This window comes from Crocodylus porosus, unplaced genomic scaffold (genome assembly GCF_001723895.1).
Source record: "Crocodylus porosus isolate Cpor-Errol unplaced genomic scaffold, CroPor_comp1, whole genome shotgun sequence".
Taxonomy (NCBI): domain Eukaryota; kingdom Metazoa; phylum Chordata; order Crocodylia; family Crocodylidae; genus Crocodylus; species Crocodylus porosus.
In genome coordinates, this window is record NW_017728947.1 from 62,907,906 (window position 1) to 62,923,991 (window position 16,086).

At 37.6% G+C, this 16,086-nt stretch overlaps 1 protein-coding gene across 1 annotated transcript in view; it reads left to right on the plus strand.

The window, feature by feature from the left end:
* The window catches only part of AQR (aquarius intron-binding spliceosomal factor), a 103,326-nt gene that overhangs the window by 41,327 nt on the left and 45,913 nt on the right, over nt 1-16,086 (plus strand). Inside the window, exons 16-21 of the mRNA XM_019551765.1 lie at nt 283-424; nt 1,297-1,475; nt 5,671-5,838; nt 6,272-6,441; nt 12,961-13,202; nt 15,457-15,603. Coding sequence (XP_019407310.1) covers nt 283-424; nt 1,297-1,475; nt 5,671-5,838; nt 6,272-6,441; nt 12,961-13,202; nt 15,457-15,603 — 1,048 coding nt within the window. The remainder of the gene's footprint in view (nt 1-282; nt 425-1,296; nt 1,476-5,670; nt 5,839-6,271; nt 6,442-12,960; nt 13,203-15,456; nt 15,604-16,086) is intronic.

Below are 16,086 nucleotides of genomic sequence, written 5' to 3' on the forward strand. Positions count from 1 at the left end.
GCTGACTTAAATACGTTCAACCTTATTTTAAGCGCTATAGTTGTGTGCTGATATTCCATCAACAGGAGTAAAATAGTATAGCTAGATCAGGTAAGAAAACTGAAAAAAAGGGCTTATACCTGTTCTGTACAGTGTGTTTTTTATTTAAAATTTTTTTTTTCTGTGTTGTGACATTAGCTCAGTAATGGAGCTGCATATGGTATTTGTGACTAAATAAAACCAGTACGTTTGTTGGGTTAAAAGAAAGTAAATTCTAATCCTTCTAATGCCTCTCTCTCATAGGTTGTCTCGCTCTTCCTAAACTGAATTTACAGTTTTTGACTCTTCATGACTACCTGCTACGGAACTTCAATCTTTTCCGCTTAGAGTCTACTTATGAGATCAGACAGGACATTGAGGATAGTGTCAGCAGGATGAAACCTTGGTAATTTTGGTTAAAACAAATGAAACCCCCAGATTTTTGAAAATAAGTAATTGGTGTCGTGTTAAAATTTAAAAAATAAAAAAGTCACCCCAGCAGTAACCAGCTGATCTAGCTATATGATATACAATAGGAATATTATATATTATAGTATATGTGATATAAAATATTTTGTTGCACCAGTTTTGTGTGTAAGATTCTTTTAATTATGTTATGAAAATATGTTTTGGTCCTGTAGGAGGATATACTTGTAAGAGTTTTTGACCGCTGTATTTTGAAAGGTATTTCTAGACACATCGTGATAATATTTTTGTTAGTTGCTAATAACAAAATTTCACTACATTGGAATTGTTCTTAATATCATGCAAATTATCAACAGTTATATGTTGGATTTGGAAAAACACTTGGTCTTGATAGAACCGTATTCCCATAATGTCTATAAAAACATCATCAGTGACTTTGTTAGGACAGTGTTCAGTGCTTGTGAAAATATTACTTGGATGTCATCATTCTCTTGTTTCCTTCATGAATCAATTACAGCTGTGTATGGAATGGTATCTGTTTCATACCCTGTAGCTTTTCCATTTGTAGTAGTTTCTTTCTGCTTGGGCGATTTTGTTTTTTAAGACATCAATTCAGAGTTTACCAATATCCTGACAAGACTAGAAGAATATGCAATTAAAAAGTACATTTGCATTATTATGTTTTGGTTCTTGTTTACAGGATGCACCAAAATTACTTTAGCGACCTCAAATTCTGATATTCTACTTTTTATTTTTTAATAACAGGAGCAGATTTTGATATTTAAAATAAAGCTGTTTAAAAAATCAGAATGCTTGACTGAATAATGGCTCTAATGTAATGTTACTTTTTAGGCTGTCGGAATATGGAGGTGTTGTGTTCGGTGGATGGGCAAGGATGGCACAACCCATTGTCTCGTTTACTGTTGTAGAAGTCGCAAAGCCCAACATTGGTGAAAACTGGCCTATGCGAGTGAGAGCAGATGTTACAATCAATTTAAATGTCAGAGATAACATCAAAGATGAATGGGAAGGTACTTGTTTTTTGTTCAGCAATAAAGGACTTTTCAATTCGATTTTAAGTATCAGTATTTGGAATGAATATAGTGAACTCATAATATCTGTACAGTGTTGAATATCCTTGTCCTGTTTTTTTTTCTATAGCAGTAGCTATACCAGGGTTAGGCCTGGGCTATAGAGTTTAGTTTTAACAGGAGCTTCACAACTGCTACTATACTCTTTCCCAGCTCAGAGAGCTTTCTCTCATGTCTTAAGTCCTGTTTTAAATTCTCATGCAGTCTAAAACCATGAACCCTAGCCTTGAAAGTAGTTATGACATAACTGCTGCAAACTTTCCTCCTAATACTCAGAAGAAAGGTTCTGGTTGATGACTAAAGTTTAAATGACTACATTAGGTGAGTGATGTTCTCAATAATGGAGTTGGGCAGTTTGTACCTATTTTTTATACTGTGATCCATTCCACATGTTGGAAATATCCCATTTTTTTTATGGCAGGCTGATAGCCATTATGAGGTCCTCTGTTTGCACTTTCCATCAATCTAAATCTTTATGAAGTTTTCAGGTATGTAAACTATCATTAATTAGTAGGCATCCATAACATAAAACATGAAAATGTCAATAAAACTGCCCTGGGATGTGTCAACAGTTGAGATTTGCATCAAGAATTTTTTGATCTGTAAAACTGCCTTGTGAGGGGTCAGCAGTTGAGATCTGAATCCAGGATTTAAGTGTAAAACTATAGTACCTGAACTAAAAGACCTGCTCCGTTTACTCAGAGTCAGTAGCATACCCAACACTATAACTTTTGCCTTGTCTAGGATTTAAAGGTGCAACATGTTGGATAATGCACTAGTTTAGGTAAAGTCTAAGTAGTTGAACTTCTAAAGAGAGCCATAGTGAGTAAGTATGGGTTATATTAAACAAAATGGAAAATATGATATGAAAGCTGCTCTCTACCTAGGCAGGGCAAAAGGATCTCTTCCTCATCAGCCTTTTAATCTTTTATATTCTGGACCATTAATATTTCTTAACCAATTTGGCACCTTCTTAAACTCTACAAAGATGTGCCAGCTACAGTTTCATGCTTTCATCCACTGCATTAGTCTCTCACTTTAAAGTGTTGCTTTTGAAAGAACACAGTTAATGTATTTCCTCCTATGCAGAAACTACCCATTCCCCTTAGCATGTTAGTGTGTTGTTTATCCAACTAGCAAAACTACCATATGTACAGTCTTAATAGTGGTTCATGTTTTCTAGCTGAGTAGGAGGTAGATCAGGCTATAAAAATCGTTCCAGTGGTGCAATACTTCTCTGGGACTGCAAATTCGCAACAAGAAAATGATGGCTTTTACAGAGGTGTACTATATTTACTTGGCTCCAGAACAAGGTTGTTTTTTTGGACTATTTAACAGGCTGCAAGGGCCAGGCCCAAAGGGAGGTAGGTTGCAAGAGGCAAGGGGCAGGTTGCCTGCCTCTCATTGCTTCTTCCATTGCCTGTCCCCTGTTATTTTTCCCTGCTTCAGTGGTTGTGGGATGAATTTAAGACAATCCTTCAATAATTAGATTTGATTCATAGAAAACTATAGCAAATTTATAAATTTTCCATGTGTAGAATCTATTGGGGGTCATCTTAAATTCAGGGTCATCTTGGATTTGGGTAAATACAGTTTAATTTTTGAGGCCGCAGGCCTACTGATTTAGATAGGCTCTTTGCCATTATCTCCAAAGCAAGTTTGCCCATAGTGGGGGTTGGCAACAGTTCTTGTGTGGCAGGGCTGAAATAACATAGCTCAATCTGAGGTGGGGTGGTGCTTCCCTCTTAGCTGTTACCTGTGTATGTGACCCAAACACTATAGGAACCCCCCACTACCAGAATGCAGCTGAATGGATCCAGTGCTGAAATGCTACTCATTGTCTGCCTGGTGAAGCCCAGATAAATCATTTAGCAAGCCAAATCTGGTCTGCATGCCATAGCTTTCTGACCTCTCGCCTATCTCAATGTTGTATTGTTATTTGGATAATTACCATCATGTGTCTGCCACTCCTGGGAATTTTAAATATCTGCCTTTCATTTTCATTTTAAAGAATGCCTTTGTATTTGAGATACTTTGACAAGTTAAAAATGGCGAGTCCATAATTTATTAATAAATCCTACCAACAGAGATGACCAAAGCGCTCCATAAATAAGACTTGTGGGACTGTTGACATGACAGCTGCTCAGTTGGATATGTCACTGAAGCAAAGTCAAGGTGCTGAATATTTCAGTTACACATACCATTTAAGTTATGATAGAACTCAATTTGTGTAATAAGGCAATGCTCTGCCTGCTAACAAGAAGAGATCAGACAAAAAGTTGGAAGGATGTAGCACATACTATTGGTGCCCCATTATCAACTGTAGAACACATCTGCTTTATTTTATAATAAATTTGAAGGGTATGTTTTGACTTAAAATCTGTTTTTCTCAGACCGGGCCTTTTGAATATTGGCAATTCTTGAATGCAGCATCATAGATCCTATATTTCCCAGTACAGTTTATAGGCAACAATTTGTTGCTTGGAGAAATAAACCTGAGTTGACCTTCTTGGCAAGCTGCACAGATACAAGTATTCCTATTCTGGAGACACCTGTTGAATGTGCTGGAGTTGGATAATGTGTTTATCTGTAAAGGCTGTCATGAAGCACGTATGTTGAAACTGGATCGTGCAATAGTGTTGTTTGTGTATAGCAATAAAAATAACTTTTAGATTGTGATTGATAGGATTTTAAGTCTCAACTCAGGTTTGGTTATGTAACAGTTTTTTTGTAGTAGTAGTAATATTTCCATATTAGGGCAATTGATGTCAAATGGAGAAAAAAGGGTAGGAATTCTTGTATGGAATAGAAAGCCAACAGCAAGTATGTACACAATAATCAGAATATGAGCCAAGGTATTGTCCAAAAACCTGGATGTTGGACATATATGCAGAATGTTTGATATTACTTATATGCAGAAAGTTGTGCAAAAAATAGATAAAGTTTTCAGGGGGGGTACCATGAGCCCAGATTGAATGTTGAGAGAATGTTATTATAGTTCAACCCTTTCTCTCCTGTCCCCCATTTCCATAGGCTTAATTTTTTCATACTCTTTTTAGGAAGCTCTCTAATGCTAACTTATATAAAAGTGGACTGATCCTATAGTTGCTTCCTCTTTTTTTCCTGTCCTCTTTAAGTGGTATCTTGCCAGAAAGTGAGATTTACATTTTTTATTTGAACTTTTAAATGCAGTTATTTGCTGATTACCTGACAGTCTGGTCTGGTCTGGTCTGGAGTAATTTTGTAGTAGTTAGATTTCCATCATTCTTGATCTTTTCCTACTTGTCCCACAGTTCGTGATTAAGTAAAAATAACAATTATATGAATATAATGTGTCCATAGAAACTTTAAAGTACATTTATGGGAAGTTTATAATCCTAGCGGTGTTTGTATCTATAGTGTTTTGTTTATGTAATTATTAATTCGATTAATTAAATTATTTGATGATTAACAAGTAATTGTAAATGTTAGTGTATTTAAATGTATAGCTGCATTAAACTTCCACATTATTTATTATTCTTAATGTCTGTAGCCCCTTCATGGCTGCACGGCTGTTTAAATTGCAAAATAAGAAAATAGTTCATCTCTGGGATTAACATACATATTTGTTAACATTTATATTGGGAAGGTCATAAGATCACAGAGATCAGCAGCTGCTAATAAGAATGAAGGACAGGGATTCTTATTTTGCTCCTGATTTAGCAAGGCACACATGTGCCTAAATTTTAAGTATGTGAGTAGTCTCAGTAGCCTAAGTATACTAATGGACTTTAAATTAAATAAAACCCTGAAGCATTCTGCTGAATCAGGGTCTAGCAGGAGAATTTACTGTATCACATCACCCCATTTTCCCCCTTATTTTTATAGTATTTTGTGAGTGTATTTTTATACAATTCTGCATAAGCTAAGGATTATTCCAGTAAGTAGAAAAGACAACTGATTCTGGACCCTCTGTAAGTAAAGCACATGCCTTAAAACACCATGCTCTAAATACTAAACAGATGTCACTCCTGATCTTACTTGAAAGTCAAAAAGGGGGGGCAGGGGTTTCCTGTTTTATAATGTTCCAGTTGCTTGTAAATGAACCAATGCAGCAAATATTAGTGAATAAACCAAGTACTGTATTTTCAATCAGGTCTCCGTAAACATGACGTTTGTTTTTTGATTACGGTTCGTCCAACACAACCTTATGGCACAAAATTTGATCGAAGGCGACCCTTTGTGGAGCAAATTGGCCTAGTGTATGTCAGGGGATGTGAAATCCAAGGCATGTTGGATGATAAAGGCCGTGTCATTGAAGAAGGTAGGAAGATGCTTTATTGTTTTTTTGATAGACAAAGTATTTATTTTGAGAGGTAGCTAATGACTTCTCTCATGTTTTAACTGAAAAATACTACAATATTAACCGTATTAATAATTTTAAAAAATATTACCATGCTCAAAAAATCCTTTGTGTATGTCTTCGGAAAAGATGATGAGGCATTTTTTTCAGATGGTATAAATCATTATAGTTCCATAGTCCACAGTGTTTTCTTTCTGTTAAAATAAAATGGATGTGTTTGTAAAACATTTTTAGGCATAATGTGAAAGCATGCCAGTAAACTAATTGTGATGTCTTCTAAAGATTCACAGAAATCATCTGCACACTGTGAATTTATCCAGTTCAATGCTGATTTACTCTTAATTTGCTTTCAGCATGATTTCTTTCTTTTATCTGATTCCCATTTCTTTTTCAGGGCCTGAACCCAAGCCAAGACTTAAAGGAGACTCTAGAACTTACAGAGTGTTTCTAGATCCTAATCAGTATCAGCAGGACATGACAAATACAATTCAAAATAGAACAGAAGATGTCTATGAGACATTTAATATAATCATGAGGAGAAAGCCAAAAGAGAACAACTTTAAGGTAAGTCACCATACAGTTATTCTTTAGGATAATAGCTATCCAAATGTGTTAACAGTTCTTGAAACCTACAGGCTTGATTTTTACTGAGGGTGACCTTTTTCGGTGGACTAAAAATGGTTGGATTTAATTTCCCTAATAAACTACTATTATTAAAACAAAATCTTTGAAGACCTTTATTTTGAAATAAAGTCCTTAAACATATACAGTTTGGACAGTTAGAGATTTGTTTTCAGTTGTCACTTGAGACATCTTGGCAGGTTTAAGTTTGAACAAGATTATCTTTTTAGATAATATTATAATGAGTGCTATGAATTGTTTAGTTATGTATTGCTGCTTATCTTGTTACGTTTTTAAAGATTTTTTTAATCTAAAGCTACAATTCCCAAAACGTAGTAATGCATATTGCCTCCACTAAGAGAATAACATAGGAGCAAATGTCAGCATTCAACAGATTCAGTAGACACAGGATATTTTTAAGTTATGTTTTTGCTTCTTTAAGTAGTGTCATGTTTTAGTGTTTTTCTTAATTGGTATGTTGCTTCTCATTTAATTAGTTTGATAAGCAATTTAATAAGTAATCTTTCTCAGACTTCAGAGTTTTCCGTGCACATATTTACATTTACCTAAAGACTAGTTGCAGACGGGTTTCTGATGATAAATATTGTGGTCACAGAGAGAGTGCATTTAGAGAAAAATAGTCTGAAAACAGTACACATTTTTATGGGCTCCTCTCCTTTCTCTTCTTTGTATCTTTTCTGCATCCTCGTTTTAAATTCTTTTTCAGTCTCAAAAAGGTAGACATACATTATGTCCATTTCTTGAGTGGGTATAGCAATGCATCTCTTCCTGGAACAAATTGCACTTCTTGTAGAATAACTTCTTACTTGTCTGATGGGGCCCACATGGGGAGATGCAGTAACTAAATCAAGTAACTTTGTTTTGTGATTGGAGGAAGGTGAGGATGAGAACAATACTCTTTTCTATCCACATCAGCATAGGAACAGTTATTGTCATGCATAGTTTAATTATTAATTCATTGTTGTTGGTATTCTTTATAGAATTACTAAAGGAGCCCCCATACACTTGATATTATTTAGAATCTTCAGTAGCTAACAAGAGTTTGTATTTTGAGAGTCACTAGGATCAGGGACTGCTAAATTTTGAGTAATCCAGATGTTTTCAAATTTAAAGCGCAGCATTGATTTTTCATCTTGCATTAGAATAAGAGCATTTTACCCTGTTCTGTTTCTAAATGCTTTTGTTCAGTGTTCTTTTATGTTCTACAGTCTTGGCAAAAGAACAGATGATGCAATTTTTTTTCTCTTTAGATAATATTATAACGAGTGCTGTGAATTAATTAGTTATGTATTGCTGCTTATCCTGAGTAGCTATACCTGCATTTTTATCAGCATTTCATTTGAGATAACAGTTTTAGTATAGAGTTTTTCAGGGAGCTTGATAATTTCATGTTACTCCTGTTACAGATTTTTAGAAGGGCCTTAAAATAAATCTTCTGTCTAAAAAAAACATTCAGATTAGCAGCCTTTAACTTTCGGGCATACTTCATGATAATTTTATGCTAATGGAAACTGTTTTAAATCTAACTTTCGGCAACTGAGCCACTAGTACAAAGTGCTGGAAGCTCCATATCTATTTGGTCATACCTCATTTTTTTCTGTCTTCTTTTAAGGTTACTTTTGTGTAGAGCAAAAGGGAGAGAGAATTCTTAAGGATCTATAGTTCGTGAGATCACTTAGTAGGCCTCTGCCACATGTTACATGTGTTATGCAGTTACCTAGTTAATTGTGCAGTTAATTTAGACCAGTTATATGTGCATATTAACTAACACATCTTAAAACAGTCCAACCAACTATCAAGTTAGAGCTGGAAAAGATGTAATAACTTTTATGGCTGGTTTCTATCCAGCTTTAATTTGCATGTATAGCAAGGTATGCCCCCACAGTCACCATACGTCGCTGCAGCTGGAAGTTTTCACTGTTGACAGGACTCCCAGGCACAGCACCATCCCTTGGGTGCTGAGGCTGGGAGTCTGGTCAGCTGCAGGACTCGCAGCTGTTGGAGCTTGCTACTAGTATGTCATTGCAGGGAGAGCCCAGGATCACAGTCCTGCACGGGCAAGGAGGTTTGGTGCTGGATCCATCTGATGCTGGATCCCACAATTATGCCTCCTGCTGTGGGTGGCGTGGCAGAAGGTGCAATTGTGTGGATTGTGCATCAGATTATATCACACCTTTACCTGAACATCTAGAGGAGGGGACCTTAATGTTGTATAAGCTCAATAACAGCTAAGTGGCTACTGCTGCTCCTTGGTACAGTTTGAAGATTAGTTTTTATTATAAATTGGATATTCGAAAGTCTGACTAAGCAAAAAATAAAACCAGGAAGTTGTTGTTTAAAGACCATCCTGTTGAACAGTAGGTTATTGCTGACTGACTTTTGATTCTGTTAGTTGGGTATTTCCAAAGAAATCTATTAGATGTATTTATATTCAAGCATTACAAAGCTGAGTAAAATTTAAATTTTAATAGGGGGTCTTTGTAATGTGTTCTGTGAAGTTACATAAGGAATAAGACACAGGATCCTTTTTGCCTTTCCCCATAGGACACAGGTGTGCGTTTGATATGAAGTAATGACTTTGCACATTGGTCAGTGCAGGACAATCTAGTGCTATTTGGGAATAACTGAATATAGCAGCAGTCTCTTTTATTTTACCATTTTTCTTGTTAAAATCCTAGAAAATTCATTAATTGCATTTAAGGAATGTTAAGTGTAAAAGTGCATAAAAGTTTTAAAAAAAAAATCATAAAAAAGGTATAGCTGGAAGGAACCCCTAAAGGTCATCTAGTCCAACCCCCTATCTGAGGCAGCATCACCCCTCTCCAAACCATCCTGTACAAATCCTTATGTAATCTATTACTAACATAGGCAACAGTGTAACACAACTACAATACATAGCACCCTACACTGACACAGGTAGAGCAAAGGAACAGTGGTGGTCAATGTCCTTCTGCTGCAAGGTTTGTTAAAGTACCCTGGAAAGATTCAAGTAAGGCCATGTGCCTCACTACAGAGGAAGGCAAAATCCCTCATAGTACATATCAACATGACCGTAGGGTAAAATTTCTTCGTTACCAATCACCAAATTTGACCGTTAGAAGAGCATCAATGACCTCCTCGGCAGGAACCTCTAGGTTTTAGTCCCAGCCAGAGCACTGGCAGACTCCAGTCCAAAACCCTAGCCTTGATTGCAGCCAACACCTAGAGCTTCTTGGGAAGTAGAGAAAATCCCATGACACATGTATCAATGAGAGGTGAAAACAATTCTTCCTGGCCCCATGTGCAGAAGTGTGAGAAATACCCATAATAAAGCACAGGCATAGATACTGGTAAATCATCCCTGACTAGTGCATATCCAGCCTCTTCTTGAACACCTCCTAATGATGGAGATTTTACAACCTCCCTAGGCATTCTGTTCCACTGCCTCACTGTTAGAACAGTGACAAAGTTTTTCCTGATATCCAATCCAAATTTATTTTGTTGCAACTTCAATCTGCTTCCTGCCATGGCCCTTTCCTTCCCCCTCCCCTTCCATCACAACAGACTTACCAACTGAATGCAGTTCTCTAAGCTGCTGGGCTGCACTTCTGGCCCCATGCATGGGGCATTTATCAGCCACATTATCAGCCACGTCAGGCAAAAGAAGCCAATTTGTAATGCAGTAGATTTTCTTTATATCAGTACCAATCCGATATCGGACTGTTGTATTGGTGCACCTCCAAATAGAATTTCTCCAGGAAAGGGCACAAGGGAAGGGTGGATAAAAATCAACAATTTAAAAAAAAAATTTTTAGTTCATTGTATTTTTTTTATTTTTTAAAATGCTTTTTAAAAAAAATATATAGATAGTATGTGATTAGAAGTTATAATCCCTAGTCCATGATGACATCTTTGAGCATTAACACATTTTAAATGAAAACTATTTGAGACAATATATTCATGTAATCTTTTTAGGAAAGTCCTATAAATAGGTCACAGCAGGCCATGGACTGCATTAGGGGTGCAATCTGATAGAAATTGCAGAGATTCCTCTATAGATTAGTAAAGATTAAAGAAAACCTCTCTACCCAGTGGGACTTAGTGCTTAGTCTAGAAGATTCCATTAAGCATCTCAGTGATGCTTAGTTTCAGTTCTCAAACTTTGGATTTGTGTCTCCAAAGATACCATCCTTGTTAACAGCAGTATATGGAGATGAGGTAACAGACCTGATTACCTACCCATCAGCCCTCTTTTCCAGTTGGTTCCAGATCTTAGCCGCCCTGACTGTAAAGTAGTTCTTACGGATGTCTAATCTAAACCTACTCTCTAACAACTTGTGGCCGTTATTCCTTGTTATGCCAGGGGGTGCTAGGGGAAACAAGGTCTCTCCCAAACCCTTCTGGTCCCTCCTAGTGAGTTTATAGATGGTCACCAGGTCCTCCCTCAGCCTTCTCTTGTGAAGACTGAACAGGTTCGGGTCCCGCAGTCTCTCATTTTTGGGTCTGCCCTGAAGTCCCCGGATCATGCAAGTGGTCCCTGGATCATGCCGGGGACCACCAGTCCTTGAGTCTGTGTGGGTTAGGGGAGAGCAAAAAAGGGGACAGGCCTTTGGAGAAAGACAGGCGTTCCTGAGTGTCAGATCAGCTAAGACTGAAGAAAACTAGCTGCAAGAGAGAGAAACTCCATGGGATGCTGGATACCCTCGACCTAGAGCAAGGATCAGCAACATTTTATGGTGGCAAGCCACTGCCACTATTGTGTCTTACACCTGGTTATAATGCAGCATAGGAAATCTCCAGACTACAATACAGTGTGGTACAGGCTGGATCCAGATCACAGGCCATTGGTTGCTGACGCCTGTCCTAGAGGACTGTGACCCAGTGTAAAAAAAAAGGGGTGTGTGTGTGTGCACACGTGCAAATGCATACATTCGTGTGGACAGGGAATTGAAGCAGGGAATGGCATGTAGGTGGATGTTAATTAGGTCAGAGTACAGTGAAGATTACTTGTTTTAGAAATGCTTCTTTCAAAGTCTGTGTCTGGTTTACTGGTCATTTTAACTATCAACCCTTGAGGTATACAGTGTCTATAAAGCAGAAGCTCTGGGAAAGGTTTTGCTTAAGCAAGAGAGTCTGAGTCTCAGGGCATGGGCCAGTGATTGGCACTGTTTTTTTGGTCAGGGTGCCAAAAGCATCTGCAAACTTGATTTGTAATACGTTGCGTATCAGGGGTGGATGGTAGGGGAGCCACGAGGGGCTTGATTTTTGTTGTGGCAGTGTAGCCCCAGTCCCTTCCCCACTGAATGCCTTTGCATGCTATGCCCTTGGCACCTGTGCCAAGGGTTGCCTACCCCGGCCTAGGCAGTTCGATCAAAAGATTTTGCTTTCAGAAGGAGGTTTTAAACAAGGAATTTGTACCCAAGGTTGTATCTAGGAAGTTAAAAGGTAATGTCTGGATGTGGTTCAGATGCACAAAAGCTTAAGAGGACATGAATCTAGTATGTGGAGCCCAAACACAGCAGCCTTGTGAGCATCTAGCAAAGAGAGCTTGATTAGGGCTGTGACAACAGTTTCATTTAAAACTCAATTTTCATTGTAAATGTAATCCACTCTTGCTTTCTGTAGCAGGCTGCCACCTCAGAGCCTTTTCAACCAGGCTTTTGCCCCTTCCCAGAGCATTTCTTAAGCCTCGGTAATGTGCTGTCTTTAAACCTGCTGACTCCTGTGGCCTAGAGTATCTCTCAGCATGGCCCAGTAATACTGAATCTTTTGACAAAATTAAGCAAGTAAATGAAAAACCTTATTGTCCTGAACACTAAGAGTGGTCTGTTGTGGCTTCAGCCTTCCTCCCACAGGCCATATCTTCATTAGCCTTCCCACTGCAGCCCATCAGCCAGGCTAGCTGCCTTCTCTTCAGGGGACAGGCCACTCTCATACACATTCCCTATTTGTTGCTGGCTTACAGCATGTACCTCAAAATAACTTGTGGGTATTTTTGCTCCCAACATCATCACCCACTGCACGTATTCTGAACTAAGACTTAACTGCAAGTTCTGCTGATGATGCCTGAGGCAGAACAAGGCATCACTTGCCTGTCTGTTGATACAGTATCATTTCTCTGTGTTGTTAAGTGAAAAAGTGGTTTTATCAGTAAATTTACTAAGCAATGCGTAGATATTTTTCTGGTAGCTTAATTGATAATGTTGTTTGGTGTTTGGGAAATGCAGCCTGTTGTTTCATTTGGGTTAAATTGACTCTTACTAATTGGATAGTGCAGTAGTTAGACTGTTTAACAAACCATCACTACTTAAACAGAACAGTGTAATGAGTGAATATAGCAACTGTTTCTGTCTGCCCAAACACCTGTCATTAGAGGATAGTGCCTTTGAAATGCACAGTAATTCATTCCATTAATAAATACGTCACTTTTACTGATTGATTTTTCTGTTTTCTAACTTTCAGGCTGTTCTGGAGACTATTAGGAATCTGATGAACACAGATTGTGTGGTTCCTCATTGGCTGCATGATATTATCTTAGGATATGGAGACCCAAGCAGTGCTCATTATTCAAAAATGCCGAATCAGATTGCATCTCTGGATTTTAATGACACTTTTCTCTCCATTGATCATTTAAAGGCTAGTTTTCCTGGCTATAATATTAAAGTAACAGTTGACAATCCAGCTCTGCAGATACCGCCTTTCAGGTGACGCATTTGGTTTCAGAGACAGACTTTAACAGCTCATTCTGTAGTAAATCTGTCAAAACTAATTAATGAAATCGGTCCCATAAAACTAAAGTATAATCAGCTTAGTTTTGTGAATGAAGTATACTCTTTTGCCCAAGAAGTTTCTATCAGTATTGTAATATGTGTGTTACAGTAGAAAATATAGGCCATAATGAAGGTTAGGAGAATCCATTTAAATGTATATGAAAATGTTGTCCCTGACAGAAGTAGATGCTAGTCCACAAAAGATAAGAGCATAAATAGTTGGGGCTCTAATCAAGTATATGCGCAGTTTGTATGTGTGCACATGCAGGTGTGTGCATGTGCGGGTGTTGAATGGGTATATATAATATATGTTTTTTGGTGTGCCTATACAATACCCACATCAATGTTTGTTACATACAAAGTAGCATCTACTTCTAGCTGGCTTGCAGCTTGGTTACAAGGAATTAGTTAATTTTCTTATATGGTATGGCTAGAGTAATTTAATGAAACTTGGGTTTGAGGAAACTTTTCATAGTGAATGAGATAAGAAGCCAAAAACTAAAAAGGCTGGGGTAGCTGAAATCCTAAATGGTATTGTAAAAAATAAATAACATAAGGAAAAGGATATACCTGACAACTGTTAACTGAAGCTGATAACAATTCTTCACTTCTTCATCCTTCACTGGATAGCAGTGATGAACTTATGAGACTTGACTCACAGGGTCCAGAGGGTCTCCTCTGGAATCTCAGACCATGGACCTCAGGCTCCCTGGACCTTGCCAGGTAGACCAGTGAGGAGGCTGGTAGGTGAACTGTGGGAATCCTGCCTGTTTTCCCTCAAAAGTTCATCAAAATAGAACCATTTCTGTGGGGGACAAAATTCTGGTGAAAAGATACTGCAAATTTTTCAATCCATTCTGGTCATGATACAAGTGAGAGAAATGATCTGTTCTCAGACATTTTATAGTGAGTGTGTAACCTGGAAGAAGGCACAAATGCTACATCATAATCACTACTCTGATAGTGCCTATGGACATGATTATGCAATACAACAAATAAGTAGTCCATGTCTCAAAGAACTGAAGTATAAAATAAGAAGCAAAGTTGTGGGAAGGGGATCAGGTGCCCTGGTATAACACAGGGATGATCTCTTTGTGAGAAGCTAGTACATACAACTACAGAGTGATGTGCAGGATGAATATGTAGGTTCCTCCCAGTAAATTTCAGGATGTTTTGAAACCTTTGCTTTAATAGGAAATAACTATTAAATATTCCTGGTCCTTAACAGATTAAATTCATAGCTAGTTACAGATGTATTCTTCATACAGAGAGAGGCTAAAGGCTTATTATTTTATCACAGATGTCGCATTTGATTTGAATAGCCCTTGCCACAAAAAAGAAATCCCTTCATTTTAATTTTATTTTCCCCTATTAAATTTACTAAAGGATACTTAGTGACGTGATAAAACCTTCTCTGTGTGATCTTATAGTCTCTGGATCGAGAGGTCATTAAAAATGATGGAGATGATATGAAAAGGGAATATGTAAAATTGGTGATGCATTCACGCTTTTAGCTCAAACAGGACGGCCAGTGCTACTTCTGTCTGTATAGTGGTAGTTGCTTTCTGTCATAACCTGTTTCCATCTGCCTCCCTCCTAATTTCTCTTTTTCCTTTCTGTTGCCCTTGTTGTTCCAAACTTACCTTCCTGTTTCGTAGTCTTCCTTCTTGAACTTTTTATGTCAGCGGTGTCACCCCCTACCTCATGGGCCATATCCAAGGCTGTAGTTTTCCCACAGCAGCTGACAGACATCCCCAGCGGGACTCTGTGTCCTGGATTTTGGTGGTGTGCCCCCTCCTTGTGTTTCCCACTCTCAAATTCCTGGCATCTTTGGGTGCCTTATGGGACAGACTACACTGCTTTGCAGGCTCCCCACAGGCCATAAGTTTGACACCCATGCTCTACCTTATCCCATCCACGATGTCTAGAACGCTTATTTGCCGAATATACTGCTTTGTCTTTAATCTTGTCTACGTTATGCCTTAAAGCCAACATCTTCAGGCAGTCCTTTATGTTCTTTTCCTCGTCATTAATTTGCACCTTATCTCTCCTGAATTGTTTTTCTGTCTTCAGGGTTAGAGTGACATACCAGTTTATGTCATTCTAGAGACATTTAATACAAATTTTCAAAGACAATTATATTTCCTTCTGAATGAATTGAAGCATATATCACAAACATATGTTTTAGGATAACTTTCCCAGTAAGAGGTGGCAAAGGAAAGAAGAGGAAAGAGGAGGATGGGAATGAAGCTAAAACTGAAGAAGCTAAAACCTTAGTTGTTGAACCTCATATTATTCCTAACAGGGGACCATATCCATATAATCAGCCAAAACGGTAATAGTCTTGTAATTTTGCCTGTACTAACATGTGGAATAATCTGTAGCTGAGTTATAATTTTCATTTGGTTATGCGGTTATATTCTCTCTTTTACATATAGAAGAAATATTTCTATTTCACATATAAACTAAACGTTTAGAGCAAAGATTTAGTGTAACAGTATTTACTGAATAAAACTACAACTAGGCGTATCAAAGTATGATGGAAATATGAGTCTCGATAGTTGGTCATTGCATATGCAGTGTAGAAAAGTCAGTTTAGCATTATATGCTCCTGCGCAATATTGATTTTTAACTAAAATGTTTAGTGTAAATGGTAAACTAGTAAGCTGTGAATAAAAGGATAATCAAAGGTTTTTTTAACATTATGTAGAATGTTTATTTCTTTTACATAAACAAATAAGACTGAAGATAAGAAAATTCTAATGATCTCTAGGCCTTTTCAGGTTTGAAGTTGAATATGTAGTTGGTAGTATTGTAC